The sequence below is a fragment of the Belonocnema kinseyi genome, chromosome 8 (genome assembly GCF_010883055.1).
Source record: "Belonocnema kinseyi isolate 2016_QV_RU_SX_M_011 chromosome 8, B_treatae_v1, whole genome shotgun sequence".
NCBI classification, from domain to species: domain Eukaryota; kingdom Metazoa; phylum Arthropoda; class Insecta; order Hymenoptera; family Cynipidae; genus Belonocnema; species Belonocnema kinseyi.
The window spans coordinates 17,214,549-17,234,283 of NC_046664.1; the positions used below are offsets into that span (position 1 = coordinate 17,214,549).

The 19,735-nt window shown below is 21.6% G+C and overlaps 1 protein-coding gene across 1 annotated transcript in view; it reads left to right on the top strand.

Annotated features, from left to right (window-relative positions):
- The first annotated feature begins 2,894 nt into the window (after positions 1-2,894).
- LOC117178884 (proclotting enzyme) overlaps positions 2,895-19,735 on the top strand; it is a 46,399-nt gene continuing 29,558 nt past the window's right edge. The window contains exon 1 of the mRNA XM_033370410.1: positions 2,895-3,209. Coding sequence (XP_033226301.1) covers positions 3,173-3,209 — 37 coding nt within the window. The 5' untranslated portion in view covers positions 2,895-3,172. The remainder of the gene's footprint in view (positions 3,210-19,735) is intronic.

Here is a 19,735-nt window from a genome sequence, read left to right on the forward strand (position 1 = left end):
AATTCAGTTTTTTTAATTTTCTGCATTTGAAAATGATCTGTTAAAAATATTTTTAAACGTTGAATATTTAATATCCTATCATTTTCAGTAGTGGAATTTTCCTAATTTTTGAACAGATGAAAATTAAATTTTCTTTCATTTTAAGCTGTTCAATTTTCCAAAATTTAACTGTTCGAATTGCAATAAAATTGAATATTCAACTGTTCAGAAATTTAAGAAAATTAAAAACTGAATTTTCAACAGTAGAATTTTCAAGGTTTGAAAATATATTTTTAAACAAATTGAATTTTCAAATGCTGAAAATTGAATTTCTAATTCTCTTCAATTTTTAAGAATTGAAAATATTTAAAAAAATTAAATTAAATATTTGAGTTTCTTCGATTTTCAAAGGTTAAAAATGTATAAAAATTGAATTTTCAACAATTGAATTTTAAATTATAGAAAATTGAAGAAAAATTAAATGCTAGAAAATTATATTTTGCATTCTCTTTAATTTTCAGGGGTTGAAAATATAAAAAAATTAAAAATTGAATTTTTAACAGTTGAATTTTTAATTGTTGAAAATTGAAGAAAATTGCACTGCTGAAAATTAATTTGTTTATTTTCTTGAATTTTCAAGAGTTAACAATATAAAAAAAATTAATTTTCAAGTGCTGAAAATTGAATTTTTAATTCTCTTCAATTTTCAAAAATTGAAAATATAAAAAAAAAATTTATTGAATTTTTCATTTTCTTCGATTTTCAAAAGTTAAAATATATCAAAATTGAATCTTCAGCAATTGAATTTTAAATTCATGAAAATTGAAGAAAATTCACATTCTAAAAAATTGAATTTTTAACAGTGGAATTTTTAATTGCTGAAAATTGAAGAAAATACAACTGCTGAAAATGGTTCTTTTTTTTCAATTTTCAAGAGTTAAAAATATAAAATATAAAAAAATGTATATATAAAATATATAAAAATAGAATATTCTAGTCTTCACGAATTAAGAAAATTTAGGAGAATTAAAAATGGAATTTCAAATTGTTGAAAATTGAAGAAAATTCAACTGCTGAAAATTGATTTTTTAATTTTCTTCAATTTTCAAGTTGAAAATATCCAAAAATTTTAAACTGAATTTTCAAAATTTAAATTTTCACTCTCTTCGATCAGAGAGAAACTCTTCGATTTTCAAAAGTTCAAAATATATATATATATATAAATTGAATATTCACCTGTTTAGGAATTAAGAAAATTGATTAAAATTAAATATTGCACTTTCAACAATTGAATTATAAACTTTTGGAAATTTAAGAAAATTCAACTGCTAAATATTAAATTTTTAATTTACTTCAATTTTTAAGAGTTGAAAATAAAAATTTTTAATTGAATTTACTGTTGTTGAAATTTGAATTTTTCATTTTCTTCGACTTTCAACAGTTGAAAATATATAAAAATGAAATATTTAACTGTTCAGGAATTAAGAAAATTTAGGAGAATTATAAATTGTTGAAAATTGAAGAAAATTCAACTGCTGAAAATTGATTTTTTAATTATCTTCAATTTTCAAGTTGCAAATATCTAAAAATTTAATTCAACTTTTCAAAATTAAATTTTTCACCTTTTTCGATTTTTAAAAGTTCGAAATATATAAAAATTAAATATTGAATTTTCAACAATGGAATTTTCAAGAGTTGAAAATAAAAATTTTGTAATTAAATTTTCAGTTGAAATTTGAATTTTCCATTTTCTTCGACTTTCAACCGTTGAAAATATATAAAAATTGAGAATTGAATTTTCAACTGCTAAAAGTATAAGAGAAAAATGGAATATTGACTATTGGAAAATGAAGAAAATTGAATTTTTTATTTTCTTGAATTTTCAAGAGTTGAAAACAAAAGCGAAATTTTTAATTGAAAGGAAAATGCAATATTAACTATTGGGAAATGAAGTAAATTCAACTGCTGAAAATAGTAGGGAATTAAATATTGAAAGTTCAACTTTTGAAAATGAAATGTTTAGTTTTCCATATTTTTAAGAGTTGAACATTCGAAAAAAAAGAGAATTTGGCTTTAAAAAAATATATTAAAAATGTAAAATCAATATAATTTTACATGAGAATCCAATAAATAAACATGTCAATCCACACAACATTTGTTGTTGATAAAAGTCGATTTTTTCGAAGACGGGTCGCCATTTTTAAATAAATTTGTCGACAAATTAATAGCCTGAAAATCAATTCTAAATTGGGAATTTATGAGATTTAAAAAAAAAAACATCCCAAGTCTGATAATTCCTTCTCAGATGTTTAAAAAAAAGTCTCATTTTATTTTTTTTAAACAGGCCCTGCAAATACTAAACAAATTTTATTAACGAAAATCGAGTTGAAGAATCCCTAACTAGTTTTTTTTTTCTTCTAATTCTGCTAAAAATCAAATGAAAATAATAAAATCTTGGTTTACATACAAGACCCTCTTATTATTTTGATTTAATTGAGGTTTATATTTAGGTCTCGGTCTCTTTCTTTCCCCGCGTTTCCAAATTTAATGACAGCTCATATCCTTTTTTTGCGGCAGTAAAACTGGACTAATTCGACACACATTCGACAGAAAAATAAGTTAATGCCCAGGGCGAGGAGCCGTAAAAACGAGAAGAGGAGTCGAAATTGGAATGCGGACGCACACGTTGGTTTTGATATCTTGGCGTCTCTCCTATGCTCTTTTGGTGTGACGAATCGTCGAAAGAGTTTTGAATTTGAAAGACAGCAGAATTATTGAAGAGTGGTAGGGAACACTTTCCCTTGGGAGGATGGCGCCTCCTTGGAGGAAAGGAGAGAAAGAGAGAGAGAGAGCAGGAGCGAGAGAGTTTCTGAAAAAGTGTGTCGAGGTCTTTTCACGGCCAGGCCACAAGTCCCTGTAGTCGGAACTGTTCGTCGCGACTTGACGCGACACTTCCGTCTCCCCTGTCATCTTTTTTCGCCGCCAAAACCATCATGCATCACTTCTAGATTAGCTCTGGGTTCGCGTCCAGCCTCCGCCAAAAGTGCTCCTTCTCTATTTCCTTCCTTCCTTCATTTCTTCCTTACTTACTTACGTATATCCTTAGTTTCTTTGGCTTTCTCGAAAAAGAAGTGTCGTGCATTTTGAGTGCAGTGTCTTTTCTCTTTAATGGAATGCCAGAAAAGAGGATCTGATGTTTGTTTCTCTCAGAATGTCAATGTCCGCACTGGGTAAGTGCAAGTGATTGATACCATCCTCAATTTCAGATAATTCATTTGTTTTCTTTTTGTTTTTTTTTTTGTTTTTTTTTTTTTACCAAAAAAGATCCAATTTGCAAGAAAGTTGATCTTTTTTTTCATCAGATTGCTTAATTTTTAAAGAAGATTCATTTTCGACAAGAAAAGATTCAATTTTCTACAATATATATATATTTTTTTTAACAAATAGTTGATTAATAATTTTTATGTTATATTTTTCTTCGTTTCTAAATATTTTTACCTTTAATAGTTAAATTTTCATTCAGGAGAATTAGAGAAGTTTAAATTTTGCACAAAATTGCTGGAACTTTAAAGCCAAAAAAACGAATTTTCTACAAAGTCGTTTGAATTTTTAATAATTAAACAAGAAAAAAACAGAAGCGAATTTTCTACTAGAATTATCAATCTCTAATCAAAAAAGTTAACTTGCATCTAGTAAAATTTGAAACGTAGAAAAATGGAAGAAAACAGAATGTTTAACCGTTGGAAGATTAAGAAATTTTCATTGTTGGTATTTTTGGGAAATTTAATATTCATCTTTTGAAAATTTCATTTTTAATTTTCAAACATTAACCATTTTTTTTAAATTCAACTGTTGAAAATTGAAAGAAAGAATTTTAATTTTAAAAACATTGAACTTTCAAAAAATAATCATACTTTTAATAAAATAATTGCATTTTTAAATAAAAAATTGAATTTTCAACCAAAAAGATTACATTTTAATCAAATAACTTTTAACCAAAGTCGAATTTTTAACGAAAAATCTAATAGGTGATATTTCCACAAATAATTTGATTAAAAATAAAAACAGATGCATTTTACCAGAAAACATTAATTTTCAAACAAATCGTAGAATTTCGAAATCAAAAGATAGATTTTCTACCAAAAAAGGCAAATTTTCAACCAAATAGTTAAAGTTTCTACAAAATTCTTGAATTTTACAGCCGTTGATACGAAATTTCGATAATTATTTTCAAGAAAAAAAAATTACTGATAAAATAGTCGAATTTTCAACAAATAAGTTCATTTTCAACGCAAAAAATGCTTTTAATTTTCAGAAAAAAAAGATAAATTTAAGAAAAGTTGTACTTTTAACAAAATGTTGCATTTCTATCTAAAAGATTGAATTTTCAAGCAACAAAATACTTTTTATTCAAATAGTTTAATTTTTACAGAAATAGTAGAATTTGTATCAAATAAAAATTATTTTCAAGCAAAAAAGATGACTTTTTGATAAAATAGTCGAATTTTTAACAAATAAGTTTATTTCTAACGAAAAAATGCTTTTTTTTTAACAAAATGGTTGAATTAAAAAAAAATAATTTTTTATCCACAAAAGATGAATTTTCAAACAAAAAGATGATTTTTTAATGAAATAGATGAATTAAAAAAATATATATTTTAAACAAAATATTTGCATTTTTAACTAAAGAATTGAATTTTCAACCAAAAAAATTACTTTTTGATAAAATGGTTGAATTTCTAACTATCTAGTAAAATGTTCACATCAACATTAATTTTCAACCAAAAAGATGAGTTTTTAACAAAATAGGTGAATTAAAAAAAATTATACTTGTAACAAAATAATTGCATTTTTAACTGAAAAATTAAATTTTCAATAAAAAAATACTTTTTAATAAAATAGTTTAATTTTTACAGAAATAGTCAAATTTTGAGACAATAAAAATGATTTTCAAGCAAAAAAGATGACTTTTTGATGCAATATTCAGATTTTTAACAAATAAGTTTGTTTTCAACGAAAAAAATTTTTTTTTCAGCAAAATGGTTGAATTAAAACAAAATTAATTTTCATCTAAAAAAGATGAATTTGTAAAGAAATAGGTAAATTTTTTACCTAAATCGTTGAATTTTCAACAACAACAACATTAATTTTCAATCAAAAAGATAAATTTTAACAAAATAGGTGAATTAAAAAAAATTTTTTAACAAAATAATTGCATATTTAGCAAAAAAATTTAATTTTTAACCAAAAAATTACTTTTTAGTGAAATAGTTGAATCTCTAGCTATATAGTATAATTTTCAATCAAAAAGATGAATTTTTAACAAATCAGGTAAATTTAAAAAAAATACTTTTTACAAAAAATTAAATTTTGAATAAAAAAATACTTTTTAATAAAATATTTTAATTTTTACAGAAATAGTTGAATTTTTATCAAATAAAAATGACTTGTGAGCAAAAAAGTTGTCTTTTTGATGAAATATTCAAATTTTCAACAAAAAAGTTTCTTTTCAACGAAAAAAATTATTTTTCATAAAATGGTGGAATTAAAAAAAAAAAAATTTATCTAAGAAAGATGCATTTTTAGAGAAATAGTTTTTTTTACCTAAATACTTGAATTTTCAACGAAAAAAAATAATTTCCAAGCAATAAGATCAATTTTGAGCGAAATAGATGAATAAAAAAAAAATTATATTTTTAACAAAATAGTTGAATTTTCGCCCAAAAATTGAATTTTTAACGAAATAGTCGAATGCTTAGCAAACAATAATTATTCTGAAGCAAAAAAAGATTACTTTTTGATAAAATAGAAGAATTTGCAACAATAATTTTATTTTCAACGAGAAAAAAATTAAGTTTCAATTAAAAAAGATGAACTTTTAACCAAATAGTCGAATTTTTATTTTAAAAGATTTTTTTAAACCAAGAATATTTTTTTAAAAAATAGTAAAATTTTATATCAAGAAGATTAATTTCTACAATAAAAAAATATACAAAAAATAATAATTTTCAACCAAAGTGATAATTCTTAACTAGAATGATGAATCTTTAATTGGAAGACGAAATTAAAAAAAAATTATTATTTTAAGCAAAAGTGTTTAACTGTCAAAGAAATAGTTTTATTAAAAAAAAGATTAAATTTCAAACTAGAAGACTAAATTTCTAATAAAAAAAAACAATTTGTCAATCAAATAGATGAAATTTCAGCGAAATTTTTAAATTTTCAACTAAGGAAAATAAATTGCCAAACATATAGTTGAATTTTAAACCAAAAAGATAAATTATTAACTAAAACAATTAATCTTTAACTGCAATAGTTGAATTTCCAATCAAAAAAATAATTTTTCACCAACAAAATACATCAATTTTAAACTTAAAAAGATAAATTGTCAACTAACAATTTAATAGTTAATTTTTCATTTGAAAACAACAATGTTCAATGGAAAAGAAACAAATCATTTTAAAATAGTTATATTTTCAAAGAAAGTTATGAATTTTTAACTAAAATTATGAATCTCGAACTGAAATAGTTGAATTTTTATCCAAAAAAATGAATTTTCAACCAAGAAGATTAATTTTTACCAAGAAAGACGAATTTTGCAATTAAAACAAGAATTTTCATCCAAAACTTAAATAGTTACATTTTCAGTTTAAAATTAGTTTAAAAAAATTTCAACAAAGTATTTAATGTCTCAACTGGAATGGTTAAATTTTTAGTTAAAAAAATTATTTTTTTACCCAAATAGTTGAATGCACTCATATAAAGCTACTTTTACAAATAAAGAATCATTGTAATTCAATTTTATATTACAATTAAAATAAATTTCAAACAAAAACATGAATTTTCAAAACAGAAAATTATTTTTTTACCAAAAAAGATAAATTCTCAACAAAATACATAATTTTGTTATCAGATAGCTTAATTTTTAAACAAGAAGATTAATTTAATGCCAGGAAAGACCAAATTTCAACCAAATATCTAAATTTTTACCCAAGCAGTTGAATTTTCAACCACGAAGAATAATTTTTATTCTATATATTTTTTTCGTTTATAAAAACTTTTCACTTTAATGTTTGAATTTTTAAACTAAACAAAATCAGTTTTCAACCAAAATTGGAGTAATCAAATTTTCATTCAGGAGAATTAATTTTCAACTTGAAAAACGAGTTGATATTTCAACAAACAAAGAATTAAATTTAAAATAAAAAACAGATGGACTTTATCAACAAATAAGAATTTTCAAATAATAGTAGCATTTCTAATCCAAACATTTATTTTATGCCTAAAAAAGGCAAATTTTCTACCAAATTCTTAAATTTTCAACTTGAGTGTGAAGATTATACAAAAAAGTTAATTTACAATAAATGAGTGGATCTTTCACTAAAAAAATTAAATTTCCATTTAAAAGAGTAAATAAAAAATACGATATTTTAGCTAAAATTATGAATCTTGAACTGCCAAGAAAAATGTAATAGTTGATAATTCTGTAAAAGAGGAACTTAATTAAAAATAAAAAGCAGATGGATTTAACCAATAAAAATAATTTTTCAACAGAATTCTTCATTTCAGAACTAAACCAGATTAATTTTCAACGAAAAAGTTTCAGCTTTAACCAAAAAATTGATTTTCTACCAAAAAGGCAAATTTTTTACCGAACAGTACAATTTTCTACAAAATTGTGGAATTTTCGTTCCGAAATTGTATATTTTCTGCAAAGCTTGAATTTTCAATCCAACAATAGGAAATTTCTTCAGTTAAAAGAACTAATTTTTAACCAAATTATTTCATTTCCGAGCCAGAAATACAAAATTTCCACCTGAAATTTAATTTTAAACAAAAAAAATTAATTTTTAACCAAAAACGATGAATTTTCAACCAAAAAGATTATATTTTAATCAAATAATTGAACTTTTAACTATATGGTAGAATTTTCTACAACAAAATAAATTTTCTACCAAAGAAGATGATTTTTTTTAACGAAATAGACGATTTAAAAAAAAAAATTAAACTCTTAACAAAATAGTTGCATTTTTAACTAATAAATTGAATTATAACCAAAAAGATAAATTTTTAACGAAATCGTAGAATATTTAAAAAATAAAATTTCTAATAAAAAAAGACGACTTTTTAAAAAAATAGTAAAATTTTCAACAGATTAGTTCATTTTCATGAAAATAAATTTTTTTTAACAAAATGGTTGAATTTTGAACAACAAAAAAATTATTTTTAACCAAAAAAGATTAATTTTTAACGAATTAGTCGAATTTTAATCAAACCAAAATTATTTTTAAGCAACAAAAATGACTTTGATAAAATAGACCAATTTTTAACAAATAAGTTAATTTTCAACGAAAAAAAAAGATTTTTTTTAACAAAATGGTCGAATTTTTAACGAAAAAGTTTGTTTTTATGAAAAAAATGACTTTAACAAAATAGTTAAATTTTCAAGAAAAAAATTTTATTTTCAACAAAAAAAGATTCTTTTCTAACGAAATAGACGATTCTTCAAAAAAAAATTAAACTTTTCAAAAAATAGTTACATTTTTAACTAATAAATTGAATTATGACCAAAAAGACTAATTTTTAACGAAATAGTAGAATATTTAAAAAAAATTAATTTCTATCAATTTTTAACGAATTAGTCGTATTTTCATCAAACCAAAATTATTTTTAAGCAAAAAAAAGACTTTTTGATAAAATAGACGAATTTTTAACAAATAAGTTCATTTTCAACGAAAAAAAATATTTTTTAACTAAATAGTTCAATTTTCAAGACAAAAATTTTACTTCCAGCCAAAAAAGATTCTTTTTTAACGAAATAGACGATTCTTCAAAAAAATAATTAAATTCTTTAAAAAATAGTTGCATTTTTAACTAATAAATTGAATTATGACCAAAAAGAATACTTTTTAAACCAAAAAGATGAATTTTTAGCAAAACAGTAGAATATTGAAAAAAATCTAATTTCTAATCAAAAAAAGACCACTTTTTGAGAAAATAGTAGAATTTTTAACAAATTAGTTGATTTTCAACTGAAAATTTTTTGTTAGCAAAATGGTTGAATTATTGAATTATTTTTATGCAAAAAAAGTTGACTTTTTGATAAAATAGACGAATTTTTGACAAATAAGTTCATTTTCAACGGAAAAAAAAGATTTTTCAACAAAATGGTCTAACTTTTAACGAAAAAGACGACTTTTTAACAAAATATTAAAGTTTTTAATTTAATAGTTGAATTTTCATGGAAAAAATTTGGTTTTCAACCAAAAATATGAATTTTTGACAAAAAATAATAACACTTTGAACAAAATAGATTAATTTTCCGCCAATAGTTAAATTTTTTTATTGGGTGCTAATAATTCAATTTGAGTGTATGTGAAAAGACCAGAAAAAAGGGGAATAGAGAAGACAGTGAACCCTGCCATAAATAAATAAGAATTTTTATCACTTTTGAACTAAAAAATCACATTCTACATAAAACTTTAATTTTATTTTTTATAATTTAAAAATATTAGGTCAGAAAACTGGAAATTTTGCTTAAAAAACAAGTTAATTTTCCATTTCCACATTCAAATTCAGACTGCACAAAAGTTTAATACTGAAAAAATGTTTATGACACTATTTTTACACTTTTTTTTTTAAATTTGTGACAATATTTTTTATCTCTGAAGTGAGTCCTAGGCCTGTTTGTTTCTAAACAGTTTTGGTGTCATCCTTTGAAACTCGAATGGTCAAACGTAACAGTTATTTTGAACAGTTAGAAACAATTTTGCTGATATAACTGTTTCTTCTACGGAAGCCAACTTTCTTCATATGTTGTCTTCGCTTACATTGTTTTTTGTCCTTTCTTTACTTTTTGTTTGTCAAAAATTTCACTCTCGACTCGAGTCTTTTTATAAAATAAATTAATTATAGCGATTATCGAATCAAAACAAGCAATTTGGTGAAACTGTTGGCTTCGAAAAAAAAGCCGTCCGAGTCTGGAAACTTGAATCTCTCTTTTTTCTGTTTTAAACGCATATCTAGATACATATTTAAGGCTCTGGGTTATATTCAAGAAGGTATCTAGGTTACGAGGCAAAGTACGTTCACATCGTGTGTAACAAAGAAGAAATCCCCGTCGCTTTTTCGGGAACGCAATTAATTTTTTAAGGTCAATTATTGTGCTTAATAAGGAAAAAGTTTGAGTCCTCAAAAAGAAGCTTTTTGTATTATTAATTTTTTTAAACAAAAAAAAGTTCAAAGGAATATAGTGAAAGTCTTAAATAAATAATTTAATCGATTAATTAATTAAGAAATCATGAAATTTAAAATCATACTGAATATTAAATCTCTTGAAAGTGAAATTGCGTATGACTAAGCGAAAATGATTAACGTCAATTTTAATGTTATTTGCGATTATGCCAAGGTTTAAGGATTTTAATATTACCTAACGATTGGATTGGCAAAGATTTTGTTTATTTTGATAGAAAAAAAAAAAAAAACAACTTGTTTTGATCAAGTAATTAAGTGATTGATATTCTCGAACTGAAAGTGAAAGAGCTTCTGTTTTTAATTCTTTGCTACAGGTGATTGATATTCTACGAAAACTACTTTCACCAATCTTACAGTGCTCAGCCTTCCCACTCTCTCCCCTGTTCTCCTCTTTTCCCATTTTTTAAAAAGAATTAATATTTTTTCTTCTGTTTTGAGGAAACTTTCCCTTTTTCTCGGCTTTTCACTTAAATGCGAAATAAATTAATAGAGCCCAATAAGAAAATCGATTTTTCCTTGTAAGATAATTAATTTTAATTGAGAAGTTTACTATTATATTTTTGGTTGATGATTCTTTTTTTTTAATTTTATTATTTGCTTGGAAATTTAATTATTTTAATAAAATTGCAACTATTTTGTCAAACATGTAATAAATAATAAATTTAACAAATAAGTTCATTTTTAACGAAAAAAATGCTTTTTTGTAACAAATTGGTTGAATTTTCAACAACAGCAAAATTAATTTTTATCCAAAAAGATGAATTTTTAACGAAATAGATGAATTTTTAACGAAATAGATGAATTTTAAAAAAATTTACTTTTAACCAAATAATTACATTGTTAACAAAAAATTGAATTTTCAATCAAAAAATTGTTTTTTAATCAAATATACTTGACTTTTTAACTATATAGTGTAATTTTCAAGCAAAAAATGAGTTTTTAACGAAATACATGAATTGCATTTTTATCTAAAAAATTAAATTTTCAACAAAAAATACTTTTTAATAAAACAGTTTAATTTTTAACGAAATAGTAGAATTTTTATTAAATAAAAATCATTTTCAAGAAAAAAAGATGACTTTAGATTAAATATTTAAATTAAAAAAAAATAACTTTGTCTTCAACAAATAAGTTTATTTTTAACGTAAAACATTATTTTTCAACAAAATGGTTGAATTAAAAAAAATTTATTTTTATCCAAAAAGATGAATTTTTAACGAAATAGATGAATTTAAAAAAAATTTACTTTTAACCAAATAATTGCATTGTTAACAAAAATTTGAATTTTCAATCAAAAAAATTACTTTTTAATCAAATATAGTTAAATTTCAAACCATATAGTATAATTTTCAAGCAAAAAAATTAATTTTTAACGAAATAGATGAATTAAAAAAAAAAACATACTTTTAAGAAAATAATAGCATTTTTAACTAAAAAATTGAATTTTTAACGAAATAATAGAATTTTTATTAAATAAAAATTATTTTCAAGAAAAAAAGATGACTTTAGGTGAAATATTTAAAATTTCAAAGAATAAGTTTATTTTCAACGAAAAAAATTATTTTTCAATAAAATGGTTGAATTAAAAAAATAATAATTTTCATGTAAAAAAGATGAATTTTTAACTAAATAGTTGAATTCTCAACAAAAAAACATTAAGCAAAAAGATGAATTTTGAACGAAATGGATGAATTAAAAAGAAATTATGCTTTTAACAAAAGAGTTGAAATTTTCACCCAAAAATTAAATTTTAAACCAAAAAATTAATTTTTAAGAAAAAAAGATGAATTTTTAAGAAACTAATCAAATTTTCAGCAAAAAAAATTAGTTTGAAGCAAAAGAGATTGCTTTTTGATAAAATAGAAAAATTTCCCAAAATAAGTTTATTTTCAAGGAAAAAAATTAATTTTTAACGAAATAATCCAATTTTTATTTTTTTTAAATTGTTTTAAACCAAAAAATATTGAAATTCAAACTGGAAGATTCATTTTCTACGAAAAAATGACGATTTTTCAACCAAATATATGAATTTGCAGCGAAATAGTTAAATTTTCAACTAAGGAAAGTAAATTTCCAAACATGTAGTTGAATTTTAAAACAGATATCTTTTTTTGTTAAAAATCTTATGATTTGGTTGGAAATTTAAACTATAATGATTTTTTTCGTAAATTCAACTATGCTGTTGAAAATGTATCTTTTTTTTATAAATAATTCAACTGTTTTGTTACATTCGTTTTTTTTTTTTTTGGTTCAAAAATTTGTATTTCGGTAATAAAGTAATCTTTTTCAACAAATTTAATTATTTTATTGAGAATTTAACTATTTTGTTAAAAGGTCATCTTTTGGGTTAAAAATAAACTTTTTTTGCTTAAAAATTGAACTATTTTTTAGGTCATCTTTTTTAAAATGAAAAAGTGATTTTTTGCTTAAAATTTAAGTATTTGTTTTAAAATATAATAATTTTGTTCGAAAATTCAACTATTTTGTTAAAAATTGATCTTTTTTTTCAATAATTAAACTGTTTTGTTACAATCGTTTTTTTAAATTGAAAATTCATCTTTCGGTAATGAAGCAATATTTTTTTTTATATAATTTAATTATTTTATTGACAAGTCAACTATTTTGTTAAAAAGTCATCTGTTTGATTAAAAAAACTTTTTTTTGTTGCTAAAAATTGAACTATTTGGTTTAAAATATAATTTTGTTCTTGAAAATTCAACTATCTTGTAAAAAATTAATTTTCTTTTTCAATAATACAAATGTTTTGTAGTCCTTTTGGATTGAAAATTCCTTTTTCAGTAATAAGGTCATCCTCATAATTGTTTTATTGAAAATCCAATTATTTGGTTAAAAAGTCATATTTTTTGTTGAAAATTCAACTTGTTTGTTGAAAGTGTAATTATTTTTCAAAAATTGTACTATTTTCGTTTAAAGTCATCATTTTTTTTGTAGAAAAAGGTATTTCTTTTTTGCTCAAAGTTTAACTATTTGATTTAAAACATAATTTAAAAAAATTCTATTTTGTTATAATTGATATTTTTTAGGTAACAAGTTACAGTGTTTCGTTACATTCTTCCGCTGGGATCGAAAATTCATCTTTTAGTAATAAAGTAATCTTTTTCATAAAATTTCATTTTTTTTTTTGAAAAAAGAACTGTTTTTTTTATAGTCATAATTTTGCTTGAAAATGGATTTTTTTAGTTGAAAAGTCAACTATGCAGTTAAAAATTCAACTATTTGGTTAAAAATTTAATTATTTATTTGAAAATTCTATACTTTTTCTTAAAAAGTCATGTATTTTTGGTCTTAAATTCAACTGTTATGGCAAATATTTAAATTAAATAAATAATTAAATATAATTGTTTTTCATTGAAACGTCTAATATTATATTTTTTGGTCAGACTCCATCTCTTTGGGATAAAAAGTAGACTATTTGGTTAAAAATGCCACTATTTTGTTGGAAAGTATAATTATTTTATTGAAAATTCAACTATTTTTCTAAAAATCATTTTGTTTGGTCTAAAATTCAACTATTTTGTTGAACGCTCTTCTTTTTTGAAAAGAAAATTCTTTCTTTTGGATTGAAAATTCACCTTTCTTGGTTGAAAAATGCACTTACATTTTTTTTAGAAAATTAAGGGTTTTTAATAAAAATTCAACTATTTGAATTGTTGAAAATTCAGCTCTTTTATTTCAATTCAAGTGTTTCGGATTCAAAATTAAAATCTTCTTTGGTGGAAATTTAATTTTTTGAACTGAAAATTTAACTTTTCCATTTTTGGTTTAAAATTAATCTATTTGGTTAAAAAATTTGTCTGTTTTGTTTCAATTGTTTGATTGTTTGTTGTTGATTCTAATTTCTAAACTTTCTAAATATTTTTGATTGTGAACTCATGGGGAAATTTCAAATAATTTTTTTCTTAATGAATTCTAAGAGTAAATTAAATTAAATGATTTTCAAACAATTTATCAGATATTTTAGGAATTCGGTAAGGTTTCAAGAAAACAAAAAAATTCCTTAGGTATCTAGGAAAAATTAAAATGATTTTTTATTTTGAAAAACTAACTTTAAGAGATTATTTAAAAAGATTTCAAAATATTTCAAAAGGTTCCTAAAATTAGGGGTTATAGAAAATTTATTAATGATTTTTCATTTTGAAAAATGAACTCTAAGAGAAAATTGGAAAAAATTTACCTAAATGTTTAAAACTAGATGTTTCAATTACGTAAGATTCAAAAATCAAAAACAACATCGAGTAAATTCAAGAAATATTTAGAAGATTTGAAGAGATTGAAAAAGCATTTCAAACTGCAAAAGTTGTGAAAAAACCCAGATTTTTTTAAAGATTTCCTAGAAGAATTTGGAAAATTTTAATGCAATTTTTTTAAAATTTGAAAAGATTTTTCAAAAAAAGCTCGAGTCAGCTAAAATTATTTTTAAGAATTTAAGAGTTCTTGAATAAATTTCAAATATTTTAAAACTTGGAAGCATTCCCCAAAATTGATCAAATATTTTGTATTTCTTCCAAACTTCTAAAAGTCCTAAATGTCTTTTAAAAGGCTCGAATTTTTTCTAATACATGTATTGTAAAATTCGGTAAAATAATTTTTTTGTAATCTTCTAGATTCTTTTTTGACATAGGTGAAATATTCAACAATCTTTTCTAATGTTTCTTAAGAATACTATACAATTTATATTTATAAAATTTTTTAAACAAACTGATAATATTTCTTTTCTTGTAAGTAACACAAACGAATCATTTTTTTTTAATCATCCCCCATAAGTCAGTTTTCTAACGTTTCAAAAAAACCCCATAAATGAAAATTGGGTTTTGCTCATTTTTAGCTTTAATGATGATTTTTTAAAACAATTTTTAAAATAAAAATTGTTCCTAATGCATACATTATTACTTTCTACTGATTATTATATGTTTAAATGATTAAATTAAACAATTTATTATTATTTATAGAGGTTTTCTCGCAAAATAGTTAGACGGTCGTGGTTTTTCCGAATTTCTAAACTCGTTTTCAGCATTTCAATTATAGTGAGGTAATAATTAATAAAATTTTACAAATATAATTGTTTAAACAATTTATTATTGTTTTTAATAATATTGTCTTTGAATAATGTTAGAAAGTAGTGGTTTCTTCTGAAATATTTAAATTATTGTCTGCGTTTCACTTAAAGCCAGGTAATAATTATTGTAATTTAACAAACCTAATATTATAAACAAATATTTTAGTTTTTAACTATCTTCTCCTACATTAGTGCTTGATAGCTGTGTTTTTTCTTAAATTGTTAGCTTTATATCCGATTTTCAATTAGCGAGGTTAGATTATTGTGAGTTAAAAAATATAATCGTTTAAACAATTTTCCATTGTTTATAACTATCTTCTTTTAAATAATTTATAAATGGTCATGGTTTTTCCATAATTATTGAACTTATTTTCATTTTTTCAATTAGAATGAGGTAATAATTAAAGTTAACAAGCGTAATGGTTTAAACGAATTATTATTTGAAATTATATTTTCCTATATAATAAGGTATTAGTAGTTGCATTTTTTCTGAAATTTTTTACTTTTTATTCACTTTTTACGTAGTGAGATGATAATCATGCAAGTCAACATCATCCAAGTCAATAAACATAATTGTTTAAACAATTTATTATTGTTTATAATTATCTTCTCTTAGACAATTGCTATATTAAGTTGCTGTTCTTTCTGAACATTTCAACATTGTTGAGGATTTTTAATTATGAACAAATAATAAATAAATATTACAGGGAATCATTTTAAAAAAGTTTCTTCCTATTTTATGAATATATCTTTCTGAAATAAAACAGATATTTGAAGTATACTCTTCACATTTTCTTTGTGGTAGTTATCTTTTTAGCTTAAAAAGTCAAAAAGTTGGAAATCTTTTAACTATTTGGTTGAAAATCCTACTATTGGTAAAAAATTTAATTATTTAATTTAAAAAATATCTTTTTTAATCCAAAATTCAACTGATCGGTTGAAAACTAACGTTTTTTGTTATAAACTAACGTTTTTGTTGAAAATTCAGAAGTTTTACATAAAGTTCGTCTTTTAAGCTTGAAAATTTAACACTTGGGAAGAAAATTAAACTATTTGATTAAAAAGTTAATTATTTTGTTTAAAAGTTATCTTTTTCGGTCGAAAATTCAACCCTTTGGTCAAAATTTAACTATTTGGTTTAAAATTCACGTTTTTGCTAAAAGTTCAACTATTTGGTTAAAAATTGAATTTTTTTGTTAAAAAGATATCTTTTTTGTTTGTAAATTCAATTATTTTCGTTGAAGATGTAACTTTTTTGTTGAAAATTAACGTTTTTGTCAAAAATTCAACTATTTTGCAGAAAATTCGATAGTTTGGTAGAAAATAAAAATATTTTGTTACAAATAAAATTATTTTTAAAAAAAGTTATCATTTTTTATTGAAAATTTAACTATTTTTTTAAAAAGTTCTTCACTTTTAGATGAAAAATTCGCCTTTTTTGATTTGTTTAAAAATGCAACTGTTTGGTTCTGTATGTATCTTGAAAATTTGAATTTTCAATAAAAAACCTAAATATTTAATACTAAAAATAAACTAAAAAATTTTAATGAATTCAACTGGTTGGTTAAAAATACATTTTGCTGTTGCAAATTTACCTTTTTTGGCTAAAAAGTATCTTTTTTGTTGAAATTTTTTCTTCTCGATATTAAAAGTCAAATGTTTTCTAAAATATTCAAATTTTTGGGTTGAAAATTCATCTTTTTTAGTTGAAAACTCAACTTTATTTTTGGAAAATGCATTATGTCATGTCTGAATGCTCTTAATACTGATTTTTTTCCCTGATAAAGTATAAATAAATAATTTTTGGATCCGGATTTATTGACTCGGAGAAAATTGTGAAAGGCTTTTGTCAGTTTTTAAATAATTCAAATGAATTCGGTTCAAATCTAATTTTTTCTTTGTCTGAAAAAAAAATACTTTTGTCAATAATTAAAAATTCAACAAGAAAGCTCATTTTTAATAATTGCACTTTCAACAAAATAATTGAATTAGTATTCAAATAGTTGAATTTTTGACAAAATGGTGAAGTTTTTTCAGCCAAAATACGAAATTTTTAGAAGACGATTGAATTTTCAACAAAAAATATTAATTTCGATCATAGCAGTCGAATTTTAAAGCATGAATTTTTAATCCGAATTGACGACTTTTTGTACCTAAAAAGAACGAATGTTCAACAAAAGAGTTGAATTTTAGATGATAAAATATGACCTTTCAAGCAAGATTTGATTTTTTAAAAATAATTATACTTTCAACGGATTAGTTGAATTCTTAACTAAAAAAGTGACTTTTTAACAAAACAGTTCATTTTTCAACAAAAAGTTTGTTTAAAAAAAAAGATGATTTTTTTAAAATAGATCAATTAAAAAAAATTTCACATTAATATACAAAATAGTTGATTTTTAAATTATAAAAGTTAAAATTTTAACAAAAAATTTAGTTTTCAACCAAAAAGATAAATTAAAAAAAAATTATTTTAAACGAAAAAAGATAATTTTTCCAACAAAATGGTTGAATTTTGAACAAAAAGTGCTTTTGTAATCGAAAAAGATTAATTAACAAAATTTAAATTTCCAAAAAATTAATTAAACTTTCAACAAAAAATTTGAACTTTAAAAAAATTATACTTTCAGCAAACCAGTTAAATTTACAAAAATATAATTTTACGTTCAACATAATAGTTGAATTTTCAAAAAAAAAAAGAATTTATTTTTAACAAAATATTTGCATTTTTAGTTAAACAGTTGAATTTTCAACAAAAAAGTTCATTTTAATAGAAAAAATAAGACTTTTGAACAAAATAGTTGAATTTTCAACAAAAACCTCGACTTTTCCGGAAATTGATTATACTTTTAACAAAATAGTTGACTTTAGAAAACAAATGTTACATTTTAAAAAAAATAGTAGTTGAATTTTTAACGATTTTCTTTTAAACAAAAAAGATGAATTTTTGAAAAAATAGGCGAATTTTCAATAAAATGATTATACTCTTAAATAAAAGTTAAATTTTAATTATGGATTAAATTTTTTAAGCAAAAAACTATAGTTGAATTTTCAAAAAAAAACTTTCATAAAATAGTACAATTTTAAACAAATAAGTTCATTTTTAAAGAAAGAAGATGACTTTGTAACAAATAATTGTGTTTTCAACAAAAAGTTTGTTTTTAACAACAAAAAAGATTAATTTTTTTTAAAATAGATCAATTTTCAAAAAATAATTATACATTAATATACAAAATAGTTGATTTTTTAATGAAAAAGTTAAAATTTCAAGAAAAAAAAAGATAATTTTTTAACAAAATAGTTGAATTTTTTTAACAAAAAAATTAGTTTTCAACCAAAAAGATGAATTTTGAACAAAAAAGCGGATTTGTGACCGAAAAAAGATTAATTAAAAAAAAGCTAAATTAAAAAAAAATTTAACTTGAAAAAAAAATATACTTTCAGAAAAACAGTTAAATATACAAAAATGTGATTTTACTTTTAATTTACATACTATTAATTTACTTTTAAATTTTATTTTCAACAAAAAAGTTTATTTTTAACGGAAAAAAGACTTTTGAACAAAATAGTTGATTTTTTACCAAGGAAGGTGACTTTTTAAGAAAATAGTTAAATTTTCAAAAAAAAAACGTTGAATTTTCAGGAAAATAATTATACTTTTAACAAAATAGTTGAATTTAAAAATATATATATTTTACTATCAACCAAATAGTAGTTGAATATTTAACTAAATAGTGGAATTTTCTACAAAGGAACTTTTTTTACAATAAAAAAGATCAGTTTTTGACAATATAGATGAATTTTCAATAAAATCATTATACTCTTAAAAAATAGTTTAATTTTTCACTATAAAGTTAAATTTTTAACTAAAATCCAATAGTTGAATTTTCAACAAAAAAGGATTTTTAATAGAATAGTACAATTTCAAACAAATAAGTTCATTTTCAACGAAGGAAGATGACTTTTTTACAATATAGTTGAACATTCAACAAAAACTTTGAATTTTCAAAAAAAAAAATTACACTTTCAACAAAATAGTTAAGTTTAAAAAAAAATTACTTTTAATAAAATAGTGGTTGAATAGTTAACTAAATAGTTATACTCTTCAAAAATAGTGGAATTTTTAACTAACAATTTAAATTTTCAACCAAAAAACCATTAGTTGAATTTTGCATAAAAACGTCTGTTTTCAAGGAAAAAATTCATTTCCAATCAAAAAAAGATGATTTTTGAACAAAATAGTAGTTGAATTTAAAAAAAAAATCATTTTGAACCAAAAAAAGACTCTTTAATAAAATAGTGCAATTTTAAACAAATAAGTTTATTTTCCTAGAAAAAGTTAATTTCTAACGAAAGAAGATGATTTTTTAAGAAAATAGATGAATTAAAGAAAATTATACTTTTAACATAATAATTGAATTTTTT